Source organism: Nerophis ophidion, linkage group LG04 (assembly GCF_033978795.1).
Source record: "Nerophis ophidion isolate RoL-2023_Sa linkage group LG04, RoL_Noph_v1.0, whole genome shotgun sequence".
In the NCBI taxonomy this organism is placed as follows: Eukaryota; Metazoa; Chordata; class Actinopteri; order Syngnathiformes; family Syngnathidae; genus Nerophis; species Nerophis ophidion.
This window is the reverse complement of record NC_084614.1, coordinates 40,778,673-40,804,291: the sequence shown is the minus strand read 5'-3', so window position 1 is coordinate 40,804,291 and position 25,619 is coordinate 40,778,673. Positions and strand designations below refer to the sequence as shown.

Genomic DNA, 25,619 nt, shown 5'->3' with positions numbered 1-25,619 from the left:
GAGGCATAATTCATAACTTAGCATTAACGTCTACAAACTCAAAAGGCTCTACAAGAGCAGTCCAGGTGGCTAGCATTACCTCCTGTTAATAGAAAGTAGTTCCTCGCTCTTATCTCTTACAAAAACAATTGTGTAATAGCTTAGTTACATATGCAGCTTACAGCATTTAAGTGTAGCAATGTTTGTTGTTTTTATGTTTTTTCAGAGGCATTTATAGACTGGATAGCCGCATTGCTTAGCCGCATTGTGCTAGGAGGTTTTTAGAATGCGCAGAAAAGGCAAGGACGCGTGTTATTGTTGTTGTTATTGTAAATTGTGAATGGGCAAAATCCCCCTCAAAAGTGCAGTTTTTCTTTAAACAGCTGATATAATAAGCATAATATTTGTTTAAGGCTCAACAAATGATAGGACTGACACATTCAACATCTTAATGGCAGTACTACGATTTCTTCTTTGACAGTAGGTTTCAATTACCACTACAGAGCTAATTAAAGAGAAATAGACGACATCCCGCTAATTTGAAAAATCCTCCTCAGAATAAAAGTATTTTATTTTAGTATATTTTGTCATATTTTTTGTATAGGCAAATATCTTATCCGCCAAATTTTGTGTCGCGGTTTACCAGTTGCTAATCACTGGTTTCGAATGTTCATGTGATTTGGTAGTGATCTTTTTTTACTCAAATGTTATGTCATTGAATATGTATATGCATTGAAAAATTAAATATCATATGAATTAAAGTTTAACAGCAGTTGGCAGTAATATATAGAGTAAGGGGAGTACAGGGAAACCGTTGCTAATTTTTCAATTAAATATTTTTTTAAGATCATCGAACCATCTTGTGACTTTACCTTTAATTTGTTGATCACAAATATAATCAGAATAAAACACAAGAAAAAGAGACAAAAAATGCAATTTAACACTATATAAATACAACAATATAAGACAACCAACAAACATTAACATTAACAAAATAACACTGGTGGCAATTCCTTGTTATTAAGCAAAATAAAATCTGAAGTGCAACGTAAGTAAATAAAAGCAACAACTTATATTGGTTCTCATTTATATCCTTGAGCTTTTCTCCCCCCAAATTCCGTCTGTGTAAACAATATATGAATGTAACAATTAGAAAAATCAAACAACACGCTGATTTTTCTGAAAATGATGGAAAACTGAAAAATATAGGTCACATCACCATAGTATGGATTGATACTAATATTCCCCTTGTTATCGATACTCTTGATAGTTGAATTGATTCGCCCATCTCTACTTTTTTGTATTATTTTTATGGCTCGTAATGTTTCTTCTCTTTCACTTAAATACAGTAATACAATACGATGTTATTGTAGTAGAAGTTTACAGTAGTATACAACAGTACTGCAAGAAACTTTTCAAACTTAGTGTTTACAAAGTACAAAGAAGAAGAATAATGATAAACATTTTGAATATATTTCATCCATTCATTCATTCTCAAATAATCTTACTTATCTCATCATATGAAATATAACTTACTTCACCAATTCTTATTTATTTATTTATTTTTATTGTTATTACGTATGGAGTATATTGTGAATAAATTGAGAACAGGAAGTGAACAAACGTTTTCGCAACTGTTATGGAAATGAAAAAGGGTAGGATTAAATAAGCTCTGCTTCTTCCTACTCCTTTTCAAACATGTTGAAAAGAGAAACTGGAAATTGAGATGTATCATGTTGTATGCTTGCATGTTCGAAATAAACTGAACTCAACTGCTGTTTATATTAGCTACATTAAAAATATGTAATATGATGCAATGGATTAGAATGACATTGCAAACTACAACCACAATACTAAACATTTTGTTAAACGCATACATTTCTAGCAGTATCATTTCAAATTGCAGTTTTTTTTTTTTTGATGCATAGCCGGTAGGATACTATGTGGTTCTCTGTGGCCACACCTTTAAAACATAGTTTGATTGATTTAGCAGTTTATACGTTTGTTGTATACATACAGTAATATTTTATTTCCAGTGGTTGTTTTGCAACAGATTTCTCAAAAAAAGATGCTGATACCGACATGATCATGATATTCATCTCGCTGTTGTTTATTTAACCCGACAGATCACTGTGGATAAACTCATAAAGGACACAAATCTGGCTGTTGTGATTGGCTCCCATTCATGGAGGGAGCAGTTCATTGAAGCAATGACCGTCAGTGCAGGTGAGTCACTAATACACACCCGGATAAAACTGTCAGTACCCTTCTGAGAACTAAAGGAAAAATTCACAACGGTCAATGAAATAACTGCAAACCAACAAACGTACGATTTTTTTTTTAACGCAGTGGTACCTTGTTAGTTATTTGAGTTGCGCAATGTTTCCCATAAGAAATAAATCACATTTTTATAGAATAATGATGATGAATGAAATGTATAAATGCACATTTACCAACACTTTTACCTTTATAGAAGACTCTTAATGGAGAATAAGCAGAGAGAGAAGAGGGCAGGGAAGAGCCACATGGATGCTATCTTGGAGTTTTTTCTCATATCTAATAGTGTGTCACCCCATTTTTATCAAAGTGCTGGCCCCCAAAACTTAATTTGGCCCCATGGTAGATTGTTTTGCACTTGATTAAAAAAAAGTACAAAGACTCAACATCCAACCAAAAGTCACCAACCCATGCTACTCGATGTTTGGACACTCGATATCATGGAATGAAAACCTCCCAAACAGATTAGTTAGCCGCAATGTTTGGCAGTACAATAATCAAAACGATATACAAAAATCGCGGGGGAAAGTTTGGTGAAAATTTGCGTGGAAAACCAAATTTTGCAAAAAGTTACATTAATGAAAATTGAGGTACCAGTCAAGTGAAATTTGTAAAAATAAATTTTTACACCAATGACTTGCGCTGAGCTGTGTGGGTGGTGATGCGTTGATGCCTGATTTTACATTTTAGATTAATGTGCTCCAATTAAAGTGCCAGTAGAATGGAAAAACAGGTTGCCTCTATATTGAAACTATTCATGTATATCTGATTTATAACACCGATTTCTGAAGACTTTCGGAGCAGAATATTCTTCTGAAATTGAGGCATTTCGTGATGTTTCGACGGTATTTTCACATACTTTGCGGTTTGGAAGTACAATTGGTAATAGTTTATTGCATACAATCATGAAGCACAATTATGCATATGAAGTCAACTTGTTTTTCCATTCTACTGGTACTTTAATGTTGATTTGCTCATATAGAAAAATAACCCCAAAAAATAATAATTTAGTTTCATAAAAATGTTGTTTCCAAATACTTCTTAGTCTCATTTATTTGGTTTTAACAACATTTAAACATATTTGTGTTCTTACCTTTTTTTATTTATCTGAAGTACATGCCTATCCTTCTTCAGAAAAACTTATTTTGTTAAGAAAGTATGCCTGCCTTAAGTTTTGTCAGAAAGTCCAGTTTGGAGAAGTATTTTGAATTTAGATTTATAATCCAGTCAGATTCATTCATTCATTCATTCAGTTTATCTACTTCAGGGGTTTGCAAACTGCAGCTCTTTAATTTTTCTGGTGTGGTTCCAGCTAGTTTATGCTTCTGAGTACTGTAGTCACAACACTGTCCCTTGAGGCACCGCCATGAGTCTTTCAAAGTTCTGCATTAGTCATTCAATTCTGGGGGCAGTGTCTTCATTTAGCTTGTTAGCTTCCTTTGTTTCTAGTATACAATGGTAACTAGAGAGCGATTCAGTGTTATTGGAACTGGTGCTGTGTTACAATACTTTAATTGTAAACAAAGAAGGCATTTTTGCAAAGGTGGGCAGTATGCCTCTTGATTGAATGACATCAACACAGGACAAGTACTAAAGCCAACAAATTACAGGCTTTGCCATGTCGCTGTTTCGCAAGGTTAGACTTTTTTTAGGCGTATGCCACGGTACACAAGAGGATTTGGAGGGGGAAGACAGAGCTTGCATTAAGGCAGCAGCATAAACAAGTTGTAGATAGAATAGAACAATAGTACAGAACCATGGAACTACCTAGTAAAGGAGAAACATGGAAGAAAAGGAGATGTGTGACAACAAAGCTACTTTAACTACTACGGGGGAATAATTAAAAACAATTCCATTAAGTGATAGTCATGTAATTCCACAATACCCTGTTTGTGAAAAATGAGATACAACCACATACAATCCCTGTACTAAATATAATAATTATTTTTTTTTAAAATAATTTTCATAACACTGGTGACAACACAACAGATCATAAAACAAATATTGAGCAATGTTGGATCTTGACTAATTGTCAGGTTGCGACAGGTGTGGGTCATTACTTACTGTTGGAAAACTACATGAAAAAACAAGAAGAGAAACCAGTAACAAAATAACATGCAAAACATGGGAGGAGAGGACAAGACAGGAACGTAACATGACAATAGTTTTTGGGAAACTGTACATATAACATTAACTTCAACATAGTGATCAAATAGGTTTTGTGGCTCCAAATTGGTTTTATTTGGGTGGAAAACTGTCCTGCAACAAATTGCTCTGTTGATGTAAAATGTTGCCGACCCCTGTTCAAATTTCAATGTCTTTTTCCCTTGAAAAACAGCAGCAACATGCACCTGCAAGCTTACCTACGGCCCCCTTCTACATGGTGATTCAAGCACTGCAGTGCCTCACTGTGTGATTTCTGTGTTTTATTGTCTGGTTAGCAAGAATAGTGATTTCATACTTAAATTAAATATATTATGCAGGCTATACAAAGTTAGAATGTGGTATAAATGTTTTTGCAACCGTTAAATTTGGTAACATAACATAAAAGATTTCCCTGCTTGAGATGCCATATCATGATGTTGCTGGTGCACACTCTCTTGTGCTCATAAAAATGTTAATTAAAAAAAAAATTGTTCACATCTTTATTTACACAAAGTACCGATAAACATACCGATGAATAATGGTTTCAATAAGGAATATCGATATCGTTATCAGATCCTAACGATATACATCCCTATTAATTGCTATGAAATGAAAAAGGGTAGGTTTAAATACGCTTTGCTTCTGCCAACTCCTTTTCGCACTTGTTGTAAAGAGAAATTAAAATATGTGATGTATCATTGTTAAACTGTCTAGATATTTGAAATAAACTTCAACTAACCAACCAACCAACCAACCATTGTTCTTCATGAGGAAACCTTACAATGTATTAAATCCATGAACTTTTATGAAATTGATTAGGTGGCGAGTTATTATGATGTAGAAAAATCGCAGGAGATTTCCTATATTTTAAAATGCAAATGTTAAGTCTCCTCTTTGACACATAAAAAAGTTTTTTGTGAAATCTCCTGATGTTGTTTGGTGCTAATAACCACAACATTAGCACCACATTAAACATTATGTCGCTACCGCGACCCCGAAAGGGAATAAGCGGTAGAAAATGGATGGATGGATGGATGGTCCAAAGTTTCCTAAAAAAAATAGTGTTACAAAAACAACTTAAAACATTGTCCAGCTGTTTACTGACATATTGTTCATGTTTAAATCAATTTTACTGCAAATGAATATCTACTCCAAATATCAGTTATAGACCTGCTTGACTACTAATAATCAGTATCGGCTCTGAAAAAACATATCTGTCGATCTTAACATAAGGTTGACAATAACATTTAAAAAGTGCGTCAGACGCTGTCTGTCTGGATCTCTGCTTTAATGTTTCAATGCATTGACACTTTAAAAATTCTTGTTTTGGTCTGGTTACTTCTGGTTGCTAGTAACAAGCCAGTTGAACATCTGTGGAAAGAGCTAAAACTCGCAGTCCAGAGAAGGCACCCATAAAACCTGAGAAATATGAAACAGTTAATTCTGTGGAATTGGCCACAATAGGTGCAACGGTGTGTGTTATCATTGCCGAGTGGTTAAGGAGATTGACTAGAAGTCCTTTGGGGTCTCCACGCGCAAGTTCAAATCCTTCTGGGGCTTCACGGTGGCAGAGGGGTTAGTGCGTCTGCCTCACAATACGAAGGTCCTGAGTAGTCAGGGTTCAATCCCGGGCTCGGGATCTTTCTGTGTGGAGTTTGCATGTCCTCCCCGTGAATGCGTGGGTTCCCTCCGGGTACTCCGGCTTCCTCCCACTTCCAAAGACATGCACCTGGGGATAGGTTGATTGGCAACACAAAATGGTCCCTAGTGTGAGAATGTGAGTGTGAATGTTGTCTGTCTTCTGTGTTGGCCATGCGATGATGAGGTGGTGACTTGTCCAGGGTGTACTCCGCCTTCCGCCCGATTGTAGCTGAGATATGCAGCAGCGCCCCCCGCCCCCCCAAAGGGAATACGCGGTAGGAAATGGATGGATGGATGAAGGTGCAACGGTCTCATTGAGGGTCCCAGAAAGTGCTTGATTGCAATGCAATGTTGCCCCGTAACTTTGCGGTTCACTTACTCTGTGCATCTCAGTGCATCGTGGATTTCGAATTAGTTTTTGAGTAATGTTGAATACATTGACATCTGAATGCTCATTTAAGTTTCATGTTAAAATGATGTAGGTTTTAGAGTGTATGGGTTTTTTTGTAGTTTTTATTATGCTAATAATCCACAATCCTTATGTGAAACAATAACACAGGCTTTTCCCTTTTTTGTTTGGCCTATATACTAATAAACTGCCACGTTACCATAGGTGCAGTGTTTGCAACAGATTTCCAGTATACTTTTGGCGGTAGGGGCATGCCTAGCGATGTTTTGGGGACTGTGTCAATATAACGTCATCATATAATTTGCTTAATCGGCGATGACGCAGATATATTCTTTACAAAGGCTAAAACAAATGTATACATATATTTAAAAAGTAATCCGGGTTTTTAGTGATTAGTTTAGCTGGGTTGCATATGACATCATATCTGTTTTTTTTCAACACAGTTTAATTCATTTGATGATCAAGCAGCATTAAAACAAGTGACAGTGAGTGCAGACTTTGAGCAGAACTGAGCTGTTCTGTTCTTGGGTGTTCTAGTCGTTCAAATAGGGAGATAGGAAAAAGCGTTCATAGAGTCCGGAAAGAAGTTGTTCATAATAAAGTCAGGGAAAAAATGAAAGTGAGTCAAAGGAAATTGCTCTTGGGATAATCACTGTCATCATCTAGTGGAATACAATCCGACCATGCTTGGGTCTGAAGCGATCACATTGTAAAATGTGTGTTTGAACATTTGATTTGTTTGGGAAACTTTTTGTGATGCAATCAAGTTTATTCTCTACCATATTAGTAGTGTTTCAGAGTAGAACTTACAGTAATAAAAGTACAAGAGATGGCATTACTGAATTTCCCCCAGGGATCAATAAAGTACATTCTATTCTATTCTATTCTATTCTATTAGTTTGTGTTCTTTTGTGGTTGCTGTGTCTAAATATAACTCCGAAAACCTGGTTGTGCAAATAAACAAACATTATGTCAAGTTTTAGTAATAAATATTGTGAATGTTGGTCCAATCCACTGTATTCTCATTGTCCATTTTCATAACAGAAACTGAAAACTTAGTTGTTGTTGTGCAGGAAAGACAAGTGCTTTATTCAACATGGATGACCACATTAGTGTCTTTGGTGATATTTTTTAGCATCAAAAATATCCTTAATGGTATAAATAAACTTGATTAATAAATCTCTCGGAGGCTCAAAAGCTTACTGAACCTTGATAGCTCTAGCTAACATTGCTTAACATCAGGGACATATATAGCTAAATAATGAAACAAAATATGAACTTCACATCATAAAAAAACAACTGCGGATATGAATTGTAGATGACAGACTAATTAATTTTTGTCGGAGGAAATCAACTGCAGGGCAGCACGATGGGGGAGGGGTTAGTGCATGTGCCTCACAATACGAAGGTCCTGAGTTGTCCTGGGTTGTCCTGGGTTCAATCCCGGGCTTGGGATCTTTCTGTGTGGAGTTTGCATGTTCTCCCCGTGACTGCGTGAGTTCCCTACGGGTACTCCGGCTTCCTCCCTCCTCCAAAAACATGTACCTTGGGATAGGTTGATTGGCAACACTAAAAAATTGTCCCTAGTGTGTGAATGTGAGTGTGAATGTTGTCTGCCTATTTGTGTTGGGTGTACGACGCCTTCCGCCCGAATGCAGCTGAGCTTGGCTCCTGCGTCCCCGAATAGGACAAGCGGTAGAAAATGGATGGATGGATGGAAATCAACTGCAAAAAAACATATCTTTTTTTTTCTCATTAGTCTAACGATCACAGCATTATGGCGATTGTTATGTCAATCAAATACGATACTAGCTTATTAGCTTATTTTGTGGACACCTTGGATGTATAGACACAATGTGCCTTTATTCTTTTCTTCTCTAAATAGTGTAAAAAGTGTCAAATGAAGTAATGTTGTAACAAGCAGTAACTTCTTGGTCATGATAAATGGTGTAAATCATTTTAAAAATTATTTTTTCTTAAGAGTGTATAAATTCACTCCACTGCAAATATTTTTTTTCATGATTGCGTATATATATTTGCCTCTAAACCCTTCAAAATAAACCCAAATGTGATACACTGATTCAGGTAAATAAACAGTAGCATACTGGCCATGGCCTTAAGCCCAGAAGTGCTCGGATGTGCCGCACGGTCACATGATTGCAACCCAGCTATTAAGAAATACTGTATATTTTTGTTAGATTTAATCATTTTTGCTCTATTTCAGCTTCATCGTCACTTGTTTTTAGATGTAGCCACTGTCATTTTATCTTTATTTTAGTCTGGACTGACCAGGGGCGTCACTAGACCTAATACTGTACTGGGGCACACCTGGGGCACAAAAACTTCATGTGAGCGTGCAAAGCGCCCAAGCAAAAACATTTTTAGCACTTATTTATCATAAAAAATACATAAATAGTGCTTTAAACTATGAAATCATATCAGATTATGTTGTATGGATCTTTGATTAACCACCTGAAATTAACTAATGCATTTGACCTACTTGTGCACTTTTTTACTCCAGACTTCTAAACTGCTACTGGTAAAAGCAAAAAGGAAGAGCAATGAATCTTTTTGAAATATTTATTGCAGTAATCATCTGCAAATTTAACATCTACAAAAGTAAAACAAAAAATAAAGCACCCCTACATCTCTGGGTTCTTTTATATTATTTAATTTGCATTTATGGCAATGTGGCTGATCCTATTTCAGATACACAAAACTAGAAAATATACACAAAACAATAAATCCACAGTAGTAGAATAAATGAACAACTGTTGTGTGTCTGTTTAGGGAATCATTTTCTGAGAAGTAAACTGTAACGTCTCGTTTTCATTTTTGCAAAGTGGTCAATCACTCTGGACAGACATGGAAATATTACAGTAACTGTTATACAGTTGACCAGTGCTTTCCAACTGGTGGGTCGTGACATAAAAGTGGATTGTGTGTCATTTTCAGTGAGTCGCAGTCAGATGTGTGCATGAAAAAAAAAAAAGTTTAGGGAGAAAAAAATCTAATTGTGGCAACAAAACCAGATATTTTTTAGCAATTTTTCTAGTGACTATTAGTGAGTATTTTAGCAAAAGGCAAACCGACTAACAAGTTGGAGGAGGACTCAGGACAGACATGGAAATATATTTTTTTAAATCTAAATGGGGCAACAAAACCCGATACTTTCAGCCATCTTTCTGAAAACAAATACTAAAATGTTACTATTTTTCTGGAATCAAAACCAGATGCTTTAGCTGTAGCCATTTTTCTGGTGACAAAACAAGATTATTTTAGTCAAGGTCACACCGATTAACAAGACAAGTCTACTGTGCTATTTTTCTGTGAAATAAACTTGAATGATTTAAAAATTTGGCTCACGACTTGATAATATGGAAAAATGTTTTTCTTCCTGAAGATAAACCATTTGAGAAGCACTCAACTCACACATGCTTACTCCAAATCATCATTGATGCAGAACCAGCAGACAATAACCAACATTATGTTTCATGTTCATTGGAAATTCCCCTGACAGCTCGTACAGCAAATGAATATGTTTGTCTTGATACAAGGAATAACGTTAGCTAACTTAGCATCAACTTAAGACAATGATGTTGCCTAGCTAGCTAGGACTTCACTTACATCTCTCTTTCCTCGCTTCTTCATCCCTGCTGCGGGCCAATAACTTTTTTTAATCCATCTAGGAGTTACAGTTTGAGTCAAATCAAAATCAAAATAATGTAATTAACAAATTGTTGTTGGCTAACGTCACCTACCTCACGCAGTGAATCTCATCCCCTCTCTCTCTCTCTCTCTCTCTCTCTCTCTCTCTCTCTCTCTCTTTCAACTGAAGTCTCGATCCACACGTGAAAAAATTACCGTATTAAGTAGCCATGTGCTCATCGTTACGTGGAGTGAATACAGTAGCAATCAATTACCATACTAAGTAGTATGTGCGCTGTTGTCTATGTTATGTAGACTTAAAACTCTGAAGCGGTTTTTTTTATTGGTGAAAGTTTTACTGGGGCACTGCAGATCAACAGTGGGGCACGTGCCCCAGTGAAATCTGTCTGGCGACGCCCCTGGGCCTGACTTGACATGTGTTTTCTTTTCTGAACAGGCGATAGAGACGACGAGGGACAAGACCAGCCAGTGCCGAACTGCTTTGACTATTTTATGCACATGTTGTGCATTTTTTGGAAGATTGTGTTTGCTTTTGTCCCGCCAACTGAATATTGGAATGGCTGGGCCTGCTTTATCGTGTCCATATCAGTCATTGGTTTCTTAACAGCCATCATTGGAGACCTTGCTTCACATTTTGGCTGCACAGTCGGCCTCAGAGACTCTGTAACTGCAGTCGTTTTTGTTGCTCTGGGGACTTCTCTTCCTGGTAAGTATGCTTTTGGTCATATTCAGTCCGATGTTTGCTATTTATTTTTCATTTCTATAGAACAGGGGTCGGCCACCCAAAATGTTGAAAGAGCCATATTTGACCAAAAATACAAAAACATCTGTCTGAAGCCGCAAAAAATTAAAAGCCATATTACATACAGATAGTGTGTCATGAGATATAAATTGAAATATGAGGACTTAAAGAAAACAAAATGAGCTCAAATATAGCTACAAATGAGGAATAGTAATGCAATATGTACATACAGCTAGCCTAAATAGCATGTTAGCATCGATTAACTTACAGTCATGCAGTGACCAAATATGTCTGATTAGCACATTCCACACAAGTCAATAACATCAACAAAACTCACCTTTGTGCATACATGTGCAACGTTATAAGTTTGGTGGACAAAATGAGACAGAAAAAGAAGGGGCATAAAACACGTCCTAGAAAGTCGGAGAAAGTTATGCATGTAAACAAACTATGGTGAGTTCAAGGACCGCCAAAATTAGTCGGACAAAACGGCTTTTGCCAAATACTCGAATCAGTGAAGCATGTTTAATACAAACAGTGTGCTTTATGGCAATTAGGGAGGTTTGCGTCATGTTTGTCCTCTAACAGAAACCAAATCAAAACAAAAAATAGTTTTTTTCCCCTCATCATTTCCATTTTTCATATATTTTTGAAAAAGCTCCAGAGAGCCACTAGGGCGGCGCTAAAGAGCCGCATGCGGCTCCGGAGCCGCGGGTTGCCGACCCCTGCTATAAAAAAAGCAGGGCTGTTGTAGAAAAGCGAATGGTGATGACAGTTTTAAGGGCGCACAGCCCAGGAGAGCCCACACACACACACACCCAGTAAACTCTATGATAAAATGATTTTGCAAACACTAACTAATGTATATTCAGACGAATGAATCCAAATGAAAACAAAGCCACAAGTCATACTATATTCTAATTCCAATTGTTTCAATATTCCATTGGCCCCTTCCTAATAAATGGTTTTGTCCACAACTGTCCACACTAATGTTCCCACTGTGCAATTGTGCACTGCTCTTCTCCTAAATCCTGCACACACGGAAAATCTATGCAGTGCACAAAATCCAATTCTAAAATCCAGCCTAAACTCTAAACACAATAAACACATAACTATTTTTCTGTACCATTTGGTCATAACAGATAAAAAATTAGACGTTCTAAGGAGGAGAAGGAGGTGGTCTCCTTCAATAATCATTGTATTGAGCAAAACTGATTACTGTCGGCCGTAACCACATCAAAACAACATCAGCGCAAAAGTACTATCTAGCATAAATAGTCACTTTCTGTCATAATCACACCAAAACAAACAAACTGTATGTCCTATTGACAGAAACCGCTGGCTTTCATTTGCCCCAAAGAACGTACACACTCGGTTCAGCCAGTGATGCATTCATGGCCACAAAAACAGTCGGACAACTTCAACACCACACACAAACTACTTGTTTCAATGCAATATGGTTCACATTTCAATCAATGTCATTAACAGCCTGTTTTGACGGTTAGCGTATAGTTAAAATAGTTAAAAGCTGCAGGCTACCTCTTATTTTGGCAAAATGAACAAGCACTATAAGTACAACCTAACTCCACAATTCCGTTTGAGCTTATTCTAGTGTCACGCATTAAGAATGTTAATTTTTTTCTGTTAATTGTAAAATGCTGTATCTAGACTACTTATACGCTATTAAAAACTCTGCAATGATGTGCTCTACAGTCAAAAAGTTGGACACAGTATCTCCCATGCTTGTGCTGCAGCACACATCTCATTGTGCAAAATGATCTCTGACAGGGTACATGAACCCCCCACCGTCCCCCTCACCCCTCCACCCGCACACACATACTGCATACATAACAAAACAGATTTTTTTATTTCATTCTCACTGAGTGCCACTTATATTATAAAATATTATAATTGAAAGGAATACTGTTATTTGATTGTTGTAATAAAACATTGACCTTGTTATGTCAGGTTAGAGACAGGTGTTCTGCTGGTGTAGCGACAGTGTGCATGTATGTTGTTGCTCACATGTGGTCCAATGAATGCTCATGGAGTTTGTGTATTCGTTTAGACGCATGAAAATTAGAGGGGGAACATTGGGTCACACCGCGATTCGTTCTTGCTATGGTTCTTAAGTGAGCGCGAGCGAACTTCAGCAGGGTTAAGATGGCGCCAGAATATACACAAGTCCAGGCACCAGAAAAGAGTTGAGAAAAAGGCCAAGAGTAGGAGCAGCAGAGCAGGGGCCCAGAACAATAAAAACGTTTTTTATAAGAATGGAGAGAGAGTAAAATTACTGAGGGTGGCTGAAACAATTGGCCTACTTGCTCTTTCATTTAATGTATGTTTGAATACCTTTAACGGGGCGCAGACTAGACTCTAACGTCTATGTTAGCTGTCATCCGGCCGTGCTACACTCTGGACAAGTCACCAGTGAATTGATTAACGTGGACCCCGACTTAAACAAGTTGAAAAACTTATTCGGGTGTTACCATTTAGTGGTCAATTGTACGGAATATGTACTGTACTGTGCAATCTACTAATAAAAGTATCAATCAATCAATCAATCAAAGTTCATTAAAAGAAAAAAAGGCGCCAGTTCACTTTAGAGCGGCCGTGTGAATGTGCATGTGTGTTCCACACAAATCACTGTGGGACAGTGCTCCAGTGTGTGCCCATCAGAAGATGCATTGAATTGTAATATGACACATTTAAATTCTACCCAGAAATTAATAAAAAACAAGTAATTATTAAACATTATTATTAATAATTACTGAGTAACTGAATAATGACCTTCGTCAGATGCTCATAATTAACAATTATGAGCATCTGACGAAGGTCAGATACGTTATCATGATGTGGTCTTGAAAAATGTGAATTAGTGGGAAATTTGAATAGCCTGAATACAAAAAAGTTAAAGACAATTAATAATACCGGTACATAATTTAATTGACATACTAATACTCTGACTTGTTAAGTGGTTAATTGTAAAAAAGGAAACAAATTGGGTTGATTACACCATGCACCGTCAAGAACACTAAAGACCAAGAACATTAATAATGGCATATTTAAAGGTATGTTACTGTACATGTTCAAATGTTGTTGTTTTGGGGGGGCCAAGCACAGATGGATTTCACTTAATTTCAATTAAGTGAAATTCAACTGTTTTGCAATACAAGTTTTTGGAAATACGAGCTGCATAACAGAACCAATTAAATCATAGGGACCACAGTAGTTCGGTTTGTGACAAAAAAGGTTTCCCCAGTTTTCGTACTCCCGCCTCGATTCTTCTACGACCAAACATTGCATGTAACACAATAGTCTGTATTTATGGGTATCATTCTGCAGAGTGCCCGACCGCAAAACTTAGTAATCCTACATGTTATTCTCTATAAAATGTGTTTGTGGTATGTGACTGTCTGGAATGTATTTCTAAAATGTTTAGTTTTTCCAACAATTCGGTTTGTTGCCCGACAGATTGGAACAACTTATCAACCAAAACCGAGATGCCACTGAAAAAGTGTCAAGAAGCGTTCACATTACAGTCATTCTGTGCTTGCTTTGTGTGTTTTTGTTGGTGTGATCTGAACCCCAAAGACACAACGTTGCAATGCTGTACATCAATATTCAGTCTATGAAATCCTGAATGTTTATTTCCCTCCAGATACATTTGCCAGTAAAGTTGCTGCAACCCAGGACCAATACGCAGACGCATGCGTGGGGAATGTGACTGGAAGCAATGCAGTTAATGTGTTCTTGGGAATTGGTTTAGCTTGGTCTGTGGCAGCCGTCTATTGGACAGCCAAGGGTGAGGTTTTCAAAGTGGACCCTGGTTCTCTCGCCTTCTCTGTCACGCTCTTCACCATTTTTGCCTTCTTCGCAATGGGAGTGTTGATGCTACGCCGGAGGCTGTCCATAGGTGGAGAACTGGGAGGCCCACGGATCCCCAAAATTGTGACGTCAATGTTTTTGTTCGGACTGTGGTTCCTTTACATCCTCTTCTCTAGCTTGGAGGCCTATTGCCATATTCAAGGCTTCTAAGAGAGCATAGTTGGAGACAATATTTGCACAAATGTATAAGATATTCTCTTGAAAGAAGAGGACACTCACTTGGATAAAACCCACTATCACCTGACAAACTGCTGCCATGGTACAAAAAACACACTTGAATGGGACTCCAGTCTGAAGAATGGGTTGTCATGGCATAGATCGCTTTGACTAAAGAGCCTACAGTGTTACTTAAAAAAATGGGAACATAATGAATGTCTTTTATCTAAGATTTCATGTGAGGTTGATGTTTTTCATCAGGATATTTGAATCTATTAACCCACTTTTTTTTTTTTTTAGACATTATTCAGACAAATGTCAAAGTAATGCCTCTATTTTGCAATGTATTTGATTTCTTTTTATCGTGACTTTCTGTATTGGTTTGTTATTCTCAAAATGGGTCTAAGATGTACACAACCAATTCATGTAGATTGGAACCTTTTCAAGTTGGACCCGTTTATGTCGACAATTCGTCAAAGTCCACAAGTCATAGTCTAGTCATTTTCTTCTTATTAGTCGATGTCGACATACGGCTATTGTAAACATAAAATTTGATTTCATTTAAATGAAATATCGGTCAGAGTATGTCAAGATGTGTTGTTTCAGGCCTTTAGCAAACTTAATCATTATTAAGACAATGTTTTTCCAAAAGCAAATTTTTGTTGTGGGCCATGCCACCAAATCAATACCGTTTGATTCTCTCAAAATGAACTAAAATATTTGATCAACTATAGTAAAAATGTAATAATACACAAATTGAACTCTTCAAAATGCTTATGGGCCCATCACAGGTACTTTAACTTTACAGTATTTCATATTTGACAAGTTTCCCTAAGATGGATAGGATATGATAGACTTTTATTTATCCCACAGTGGGGACGATATGTGGTTTCAGCAGAGATTCTAAAAGTCCACAAAAAAGTATTTAATGTAGCGGAAACATCACAAAAGTGCTACACCTCAATGTGCAGTCCCAAAAGGGTTTAAACCAAAAGTTAAAAACATATAAAAACAAGACAGAAGCTTTAAAGAACACAGAGGACATAAAAAAGTAAAAAGCTGCCACTTGAGCTGCGTCATGTTTACATCCAGCAACAAAAGTAAACCGCAATGAAAAACTAAAAATGAGTAATAACGAAAACATTATTGCACACATACGATTGCACCATGCATACATAAATAATTAAACAAAACCACAATCTTAACACCCTTATACACTGTGGTAGTGTAAGTTAACAGGACTCAGATTAGGCTAAAATTATACTCCTCCATCCAAGTCATAGATAAAGTCCTAAAATTAATTGAGTACTTTTGATCTATAGGCTGTGACTTGTGGAATATTCAATTTTTTCAGATGGGTAACATGTTAGCGTAACAGGAGTGAGTGAAAACTCAGGAAAATTAAAAAAGTGTGAATTTTAACTTAATAGGTTTTGTTAAAAAAAAAAAATACTCGGAGAAAGGAGTAACATATTTGTAAAAACAATACACTATCTGAAGGATTTAAATTATTGTATTTCATGGTTAAGTCTCATTTTAGGAACAGGGACAGATAATAAACTTTATTTTTCCGGTGTTTAATTGAGTTTAAATTAATCATTCTAATTGCATTTATTACCCCTGCAATGCAGGAGGCTATGTGATCTCCGGGGTGGGTCTATCAGTTAGTTGGCAAGATAGCTCAAAAGGTTATGGGTGGATTTTTTAAGGACATTTTAAGGAAATGTCCGAAATGCCACAATGATAAGATGTTGGGGGTCATCCGAATCATTTCTACTACTGTACAATACTTTACCTTCAAGTTACGATCTTGTGTGTGTATGCTAGTGCCCCTCTTTTTTTGTCTTTTGTCTCTAGCCAACGTCACAATAAACACGCAAGCAATGTTGGCTGGTTTTGGTTACATCGACATCTGCTTATAGATTCTACTGTATAATGATATGGAAGAGTATGCAGAAACTGTACTGTCATAGTTACCTCCAGCTCTGTGCTGTTAGAATCAGACGTCATGAGAGGGAAAAGCGGGAGAAAATGGATGGATGAATGGAGATAAACTTCTTGTTTAATATATTGCAGAAAACACTATCCATATCAATTTGTTTCAAGTGTTATTCTGCACCAAAATGTGTCCAATCTTATTGTAATAAACATTAATGAATGTACTACAAACCCTGTTTCCATATGAGTTGGGAAATTGTGTTAGATGTAAATATAAACGGATTACAATGATTTTCAAATCCTTTTCAACCCATATTCAGTAGAATGCACTACAAAGAGAACATATTTGATGTTCAAACTAATAAAAAAAATTTTTTTTTTTCAAATAATAATTAACTTAGAATTTCTTGGCTGCAACACGTGCCAAAGTAGTTGGGAAAGGGCATGTTCACCACTGTGTTACATCACCTTTTCTTTTAACAACACTCAAACGTTTGGGAACTGAGGAAACTAATTGTTGAAGCTTTGAAAGTGGAATTCTTTCCCATTCTTGTTTTATGTAGAGCTTCAGTTGTTCAACAGTCCGGGGTCTCCGCTGTCGTATTTAACGCTTCATAATGCACCACACATTTTGGATGGGAGACAGGTCTGGACTGCAGGCAGGCAAGGAAAGTACCCACACTATTTTACTACGAAGCCACGCTGTTATGACATGTGGCTTGGCATTGTCTTGCTGAAATAAGCAGGGGCGTCCATGATAATGTTGCTTGGATGACAACATATGTTGCTCCAAAACTTTTATGTACCTTTCAGCATTAATGGTGTCTTCACAAATGTGTAAGTTACCCATGCCTTGGGCACTAATACACTCCCATACCATCACAGATGCTGGCTTTTCAATTGTGCACCTATAACAATCCGGATGGTTATTTCCTTTTAGTTCTGGACGACACCATGTCCACAGTTTTCAAATAAAATTTGAAATGTGGACTTGTCAGACCACAGAACACTTTTCCACTTTGCATCAGTCCATCTTAGATGATCTCGGGCCCAGAGAAGCCAGCGGCGTTCCTTGGTGTTGTTGATAATTGGCTTTGCGTAGTAGAGCTTTAGCTTGCACTTACAGATGTAGCGACCAACTGTAGTTACTGACAGTGGTTTTATGAAGTGTTCCTGAGCCCATGTGGTGATATCCTTTACACACTGATGTTGGTTTTTGATGCAGTATCGCCTGAGGGATTAAAGATCTGTAATATTGCTTACGTGCAGTGCTTTCGCCAGATTCTCTGAACCTTTTGATGCTTTTACGGAAAGTAGACGGTAAAATCCCTAAATTCCTTGCAAATAGGTCGTTGAGAAATGTTGTTCTAAAACTGTTCGACAATTTTCTTACAAAGTGGTGACCCTCACCCCATCCTTGTTTGTGAATTACTGAGCATTTCATGGAAGCTGCTTTTATACCCAATCATGGCACCCACCTGTTCCCAATTAGCCTCCACACCTGTGGGATGTTCCAAATAAATGTTTGATGAGCATTTCTCAACATTATCAGTATTTATTTCCACCTTTCCCAACTTCTTTGTCACGTGTTGCTGGCATCAAATTCTAAAGTTAATGATTATTTGCAAAAAAAAAAAAACTTTATCAGTTTGAACATCAAATATGTTGTCTTTGTAGCATATTCAACTGAATATGGGTTGAAAATGATTTGCAAATCATTGTATTCCGTTTATATTTACATCTAACACATTTTCCCAACTCATATGGAAACAGGGTCTGTACATGAATCAATATTACACTGGCAAGACATTTATGTTTATCGATTCGACACATTGTACCTTTGAACTGGCCTGTGGTTTTACTGTGTTTAAAATGATCATTAATTTCTTTATCTGTTTTTTTTTTATAACATTGGAATTGAATGTACAGTGTTTGTAAATATTGTAAATGACATAATATAGACACAATGATAAATTATGTTAGAAAAGATATTAGGATTTGAAATGTGTGTTTTTTTTTGTCTGGTATACAGTATGTGTCATACTTATAATGTCCTCATCAGATTAATTGTTCAGGGATTTTAAAGAAGGATATTTTTACATTACATAAAGAGTTTTCAGGGAGTGAAAAACCAGAAGAATAGCATAGCAGCTTGGAAAAATAAAAATAATCATATTTTTCAAACAAGAAAAACTAACTTGGGTTGTGTCAAAAGTCAAAATAAATTATTTGGATTTGAGACTATACTTAACCAAGACTATTTTTTTCTTAAATACAATTAAATTAAATGTTTACATTAATGAATGATTTTGATCAGCATCTTCTTAAAACATAACAATATTATTAATAACTAAAACAAGGTATAGCTCAATGAAAAGGTCAGGCTGAATATATATGTTTATTTAAATGTCTTAACCTACTTACCCAATAGCACAATTAGCAAAACAAAAAAAAGTAATCATCTTGCAATGTCCAAAATAAACACAACAAGCTTCCCAATACAGAAAAAAAACCTTTTACATCACTGCCTTTTTTCTGTAGTTACTAAAGTTAAAGTACCAATGATTGTCACACACACACTGGGTGTGGTGAAATTTGTCCTCTGCATTTGACCCATTCCCTTGATCACCCCCTGGGAGGTGAGGGGAATAGTGGGCAGCAGCGGTGCCGCGCCCGGGAATCATTTATGGTGATTTAACCCCCAATTCCAACCCTTGATGCTGAGTGCCAAGCAGGGAGGCAATGGGTCCCATTTTTTTATGGTCTTTGGTATGACTCGGCCGGGGTTTGGACTCACAACCTACCGATCTCAGGGCGGACACTCTAACCACTAACCAAATATAATGTTTTTAACCAGAATGCATATTGTTGCACAAGGAACGTGCATTTCCACACAGATTATTAGGGAGAGGAGCAGAAGTGTAACTGCATTAAAGTTGTACTTAGTAAGACATTACACAAATTGTGATATTTCACTAATCCGTCCATCCATTTTCTACTGCTTATTCCCTTTTGGGGTGGCGGGGGGCGCTGGTGCCTATCTCAGCTACAATCGGGCGGAAGGCTATGTATACCCTGGACAAGTCGCCATCTCATCGCAGGGCTGGACAAGTCAGACACTATTAAGTCCCCTTCTATAGCTGATAATTATGATATAATATGTGAATGTTGTCTGTTTATCTGTGTTGGCCCTGCGATGAGTTGGCGACTTGTCCAGGGTGTAAGAGCCTTCCGCGTGAATGCAGCAGAGATAGGCTCGGGCGACCCCCCGCGAACCCGAACGGGACAAGCGGTAGGAAATGGATGGATGGATGGATAGCTGATAATTACGGATGTTGTAATTAGTTTTTAACATAACAGAGCAAGTATTATTATGCTATGCAGCTTTTTTAAATCTTTGTTTTTCCAGAGTGGTGTCGATTTACTCCGTTTCCAAATTTTTGCACTCGTGATCGTTTCTTTTTCACTAATATTGGCTGATTTTCAGTCTTTTGTAGGCCTACAATCTTGTCTTTTGAGACCATTTAGGTGTACCTAATGGACGCATTATGTTGAGGTCATGTTTGCATGTTATTAGGGAATCATATACGTACCTCACTAATTAACCATTGTTGATTGCATCCATGAAAAAAGTAAACGCCTGAAAATAAAACATTTCCTTAGAAAGCTTAGATTCGGTTTTGGACAATAAGACAAACAAATTATTTTCTTTTCTTTTTTTTTTTAAGTATATCGTTCGGATGATGTTTCATTTAACTTGCAAATGCGCAATTTCCCATTGACCGTGAACGCAACATTAATCTGGCACAAGGTCCAGAACAAGATGGCTACCGCTGCGGGCCGATCATACGGAGAAGGAGGCCGAGCAACTAAACGACAGAAAACAGAGGACGGAGGAATGACAACGGTCAGGGGGTGTCTTCTTGTTTCAGCTGCTAAGAAAATAGTTCTCGCTATTGTTTGCAATTTAACATTGCAACAAATACATTCTCTCGGCTCTGATAGCTAAGATGCTACATTGCCAGCCATTCTGAATTCAATGAATGTGACCATGCAGTGTATTATGTTGTGTTTCTAACATTTCAGCTAACCGAGTAAAGTCTCTACATTAGTAAAATATAAAATATTTACTGAAACATGGATATGACCCAGAAATGTTTACTGTTACTAATGCTAAAATGCTCATTCAATTCACTCAATAGTGTTCTGCTTTAGCGGATCTGTTGGACTCATTGTGTAAATCCTCTATCATCATCACATGTACTTGCTCGTATTGTTTTAAATCATTAATTTTTTATGACTTTGTATGCAGGAGAGCTACGAGGACCCTCACAAACCCTTGCCCTCCCCGGTCGTGCACATCAGGGGCTTAGTTGACGGTGTTGTGGAGACTGACTTGGTGGAAACCTTGCAAGAGTTCGGGGCTATCAGGTATCAAACCTCCCTGAAAAAAGGTCTTCGTTGTTAGGGCGACTCAATCTAAACAATGCTTCACTTCCCCCGAACGTTTTTTTGCAGCAGACGTTTTGACCGTAAATTAAAGGGCAGTGCAGGTGTTTCACTTAGAAGTAACTAAGCACTCACTTTTTTAACCTATTTGAGTGTAACATCCGGATTTTCCCAATGCACTACATACTAGTGTGAATGCACTCATGCGGTTGAAAGTACGTAATTGCACATGCACTTGATATTTCGAGTGTTTTACTGGTAAATACGACAAAATGCAGTGCACCATTAGCACAGGGATGTTTCACTCAATAGCCACAAATCTGTGGGATGGATCCTAACCACCCTTGATAGTTGCCATCTTGGCTACATAGCAGTAGGGGTGGCAGTAACTGGAGTGGATGGAATTAATAATTAAAATGGAGAGTGGAAAAGGAAGTGAATAGATATTGCATAATTTCCAGTATGTGTGCAATGACTGAAATGGATTTGGGACACTACTACATTTTCAAACGTAACTATTTTGAGTACACGGTGTACTGTGGGGCAAAAAAGTATTTAGTCAGCCACCGATTGTGCAAGTTCTCCCACTTAAAATGATGACAGAGGTCTGTAATTTTCATCATAGGTACACTTCAACTGTGAGAGACAGAATGTGTGAAAAAAATCCAGGAATTCACATTGTAGAAATTTTAAATAATTTATTTATAAATTATGGCGGAAAATAAGTATTTGGTCAACCATTCAAAGCTCTCACTGAAGGAAGGAGGTTTTGGCTCAAAATCTCACAATACATGGCCCCATTCATTCTTTCCTTAACACGGATCAATCCTCCTGTCCCCTTAGCAGAAAAACAGCCCCAAAGCATGGGGTGGACCTTTAGAAGAAAAACAGCCCCAAAGCCTGATGTTTCCACCCCCATGCTTCACAGTAGGTCTGGTGTTCTTAGGATGCAATTCAGTATTCTTCTTCCTCCAAACACGACAAGTTGAGTTTATACCAAAAAGTTCTATTTTGGTTTCATCTGACCACATGACATTCTCCCAATCCTCTGCTGTATCATCCATGTATCCATTTTGGTATAAACTCAACTTGTCGTGTTTGGAGGAAGAAGAATACTGAGTTGCATCCCAAGAACACCACACCTACTGTGAAGCATGGGGGTGGAAACATTATGCTTTGAGGCTGTTTTTCTGCTAAGGGGACAGGACGATTGATCCGTGTTAAAGGGGAACATTATCACCAGACCTATGTAAGCGTCAATATATACCTTGATGGTGCAGAAAAAAGACCATCTATTTTTTCAACCGATTTCCGAACTCTAAATGGGTGAATTATGGCGAATTAAACGCCTTTCTGTTCATCGCTCTTTTTGCGATGTCAGAACGTGACATCTCCGAGGTAATACACCCGCCATTTTAATTTTCAACACATTACAAACACCGGGTCTCACCTCTGTTATTTTCCGTTTTTTCGACTATTTTTTGGAACTTTGGAGACATCATGCCTCGTTGGTGTGTTGTCAGAGGGTGTAACAACACTTAACAGGTAGGGATTCAAGTTGCACCACTGGCCCGAAGATGTGAAAGTGTCTGTCGCCAGACCCCCATTAAATGTGCTAAAGTGTCTCCACATTTTACCGGCGATGACAGACATGGCACAGAGATGTATGGATAACCTGCAGACGCATTTGCAACGATAAATTCAACGAAATCACAAAGGTGAGTTTTGTTGATGTTGACTTATGTGCTAATCAGACATATTTGGTTGCGGCGTGACTGCCAGCTAACCGATGCTAACATGCTACGCTAATCGATGCTAACATGCTATTTACCGGCGGTGCTAAAGCAGACATGGCACAGAGATGTATGGATAACCTGCAGATGCATTTGCAACTATAAAGCCAACTAAATCACAAAGGTGAGTTTTGTTGATGTTGACTGCCAGCTAATCTATGCTAAAATGCTACGCTAATCGATGCTAACATGCTATTTACCGGCGGTGCTAAAGCAGACATGGCACAGAGATGTATGGATAACCTGCAGATGCATTTGCAACTATATTACGTTTACCTCCACCCACATTTAATGCGAAAAAAACACTTACCAATTGAAGGATTTAAGTTGCTCCAGTGTCACAAGATGCGAAAGTCCCGATCGTTTGGTCCGCACATTTTACCGGCGATGCTAACGCAGCTATTCGGCCATGCTATGGCTATGAATAGTGTCAATAGCTATTCGCTCAATAGCTTCAGTTTCTTCAATACTTTCATACTCCCAACGATCCGTTTCAATACATGCGTAATCTGTTGAATCGCTTAAACCGTTGAAATCCGAGGCTGAATCCGAGCTAATGTCGCTATATCTTGCTGTGTTATTCGCCGTTGTTTGTTTACATTGGCAGCACTGTATGAGGTCACAGGGAAATGGATAGTCTCATCGCAAATAGCGAAAATCAAGCACTTTATAGCTTTTTTTAGGGATATTCGGGGACCGGTAAAATTTTGAAAAAAACTTCAAAAAATACAACAGGTCACTGGGAACTGATTTTTATTGTTTTTAACTCTTTTGAAATTGTGATAATGTTCCCCTTTAAGGAAAGAATGAATGGGGTCATGTATCGTGAGATTTTTAGCCAAAACCTCCTTCCATCAGTGAGAGCTTTGAATGGTTGACCAAATACTTATTTTCCACCATAATTTACAAATAAATTATTTAAAATTCCTACAATGTGAATTCCTGGATTTTTTTTTTTCACATTCTGTCTCTCACAGTTGAAGTGTACCTATGATGAAAATTACAAACCTCTGTCATTTTAAGTGGGAGAACTTGCACAATCGGTGGCTGACTAAATACTTTTTTGCCCCACTGTACATAGTACACATGGTGAGGTGCAAGTACAGAAGTGCGCTAACTGAAACACAACCTAAGCCTTAGTTCGTGGTACAAGATGCCATAGCATTACACACATAGGTGAATCTGAATCAATTGGTCCAGATCGTAATGAGCCTGGTCACCAAAAACAACAGTTCCCTTCGTGCCTCTGCTTAGCATAAAATTGTGTGCATTGGGACTGTGTCATATGGATGTAACGATATGAACATTTCATCTCATGGTTATCATTATCACTAAGGCTGCATGATTATGGCCAATATAATAATCACAATTATTTTTGATCAATTTTGAAATGATTATTAATCACGATTATTCATTGTAAGGTAAAACAGTTCCAGGGGGGTTTGAATTAGGGGTGCAACAACTTGATAAAATTTGTCCTCGACAAATTCATTTATCGACGTTGTAACGTCATCACTCGTGTTTTTCCAGGAAATGCTAGTCAGCACCGCCACTCGCATCAACATCACGGGTAGGACTGCTACTTGCGATTATTTTGATAGTTAATTAGTCATCAATTATTTTAACAATTAGTGGACTATTTGAATAATAAAGTGTACACATATTCAGTGGCTCAAAATTTTCCATCGACTTCTAAATGCAGTTTAAGTTATTTTAGCCATGTGCTAACGAACAACAAATATTACTACTTAATTCATAAATATGTATTTATGCTTTAACTGTGCTGCTCATTTAGCTGTTACAAAATTTAAAATGACCAATATAATGACTCAAATTAGAATTCTAACTTTGATTAATTATTTAAATGTTGGCGCGTGCGCACGGTTAGCGTTTGTTAAAGTGCTCATTGTGTAGAATTCTATATTTGATTAATTCTTAACATGATGGCTATTTAATAGATTGTATGTTTAATTTTATGATATGTGTGTGCGGTTCTCATTTATTAATGTGTGGGTTTTCTTTAAGGCATATTCTTTAAAACGTACTTGAATTTGTGTAGACTTTGGCTAAAAAAATTTTTTCACACAACTTTGTCTCACACTTGTTCTCTAGCTAGCAAGATAGTAGCTAACACTCTTCCAGAGGTTGAGACTGCATCCTCTCTCCAAATGTTAGAGTTAAGTTAAAGTACCAATGATTGTCACACACACACATTAGGTGTGGCGAAATTATTCTCTGCATTTAACCCATCACCCTTGAGCACCCCCTGGGAGGTGAGGGGAGCAGCTAGCAACAGCAGTGGCCGCGCCCGGGAATAATTTTTGGTGATTTAACCCACAATTCCAACCTTTGATGCTGAGTGCCAAGCAGGGAGGTAATGGGTCATTAATTCTTAAATTCTTAAAATTCTTATTTCTTCTTATTCTTGTTATTGAATTTTTTTGTTTTCTTTTCTTTATTTGACATGTACAAAGTGAATTTGGAAAGGGTAGGCATAATAAGCTTTTAGGAAATGCCAACCGATTATTTTATT

The 25,619-nt window shown here is 37.3% G+C and overlaps 2 protein-coding genes across 3 annotated transcripts in view; both read left to right on the top strand.

The window, feature by feature from the left end:
- Positions 1 to 18,833, top strand: part of slc8a2a (solute carrier family 8 member 2a) — a 140,654-nt gene extending 121,821 nt beyond the window's left edge. For both annotated transcript variants that reach the window (XM_061898061.1, XM_061898062.1), the window contains 3 exons: positions 2,106 to 2,205; positions 10,557 to 10,826; positions 14,524 to 18,833. In XM_061898061.1, coding sequence (XP_061754045.1) covers positions 2,106 to 2,205; positions 10,557 to 10,826; positions 14,524 to 14,900 — 747 coding nt within the window. In that variant the 3' untranslated portion in view covers positions 14,901 to 18,833. The remainder of the gene's footprint in view (positions 1 to 2,105; positions 2,206 to 10,556; positions 10,827 to 14,523) is intronic.
- Positions 18,834 to 20,599: 1,766 nt separating this feature from the next.
- Positions 20,600 to 25,619, top strand: part of hnrnpl (heterogeneous nuclear ribonucleoprotein L) — a 36,162-nt gene continuing 31,142 nt past the window's right edge. Inside the window, exons 1-2 of the mRNA XM_061898057.1 lie at positions 20,600 to 20,751; positions 21,157 to 21,275. Of these exons, the coding sequence (XP_061754041.1) occupies positions 20,608 to 20,751; positions 21,157 to 21,275 (263 nt within the window). The 5' untranslated portion in view covers positions 20,600 to 20,607. The remainder of the gene's footprint in view (positions 20,752 to 21,156; positions 21,276 to 25,619) is intronic.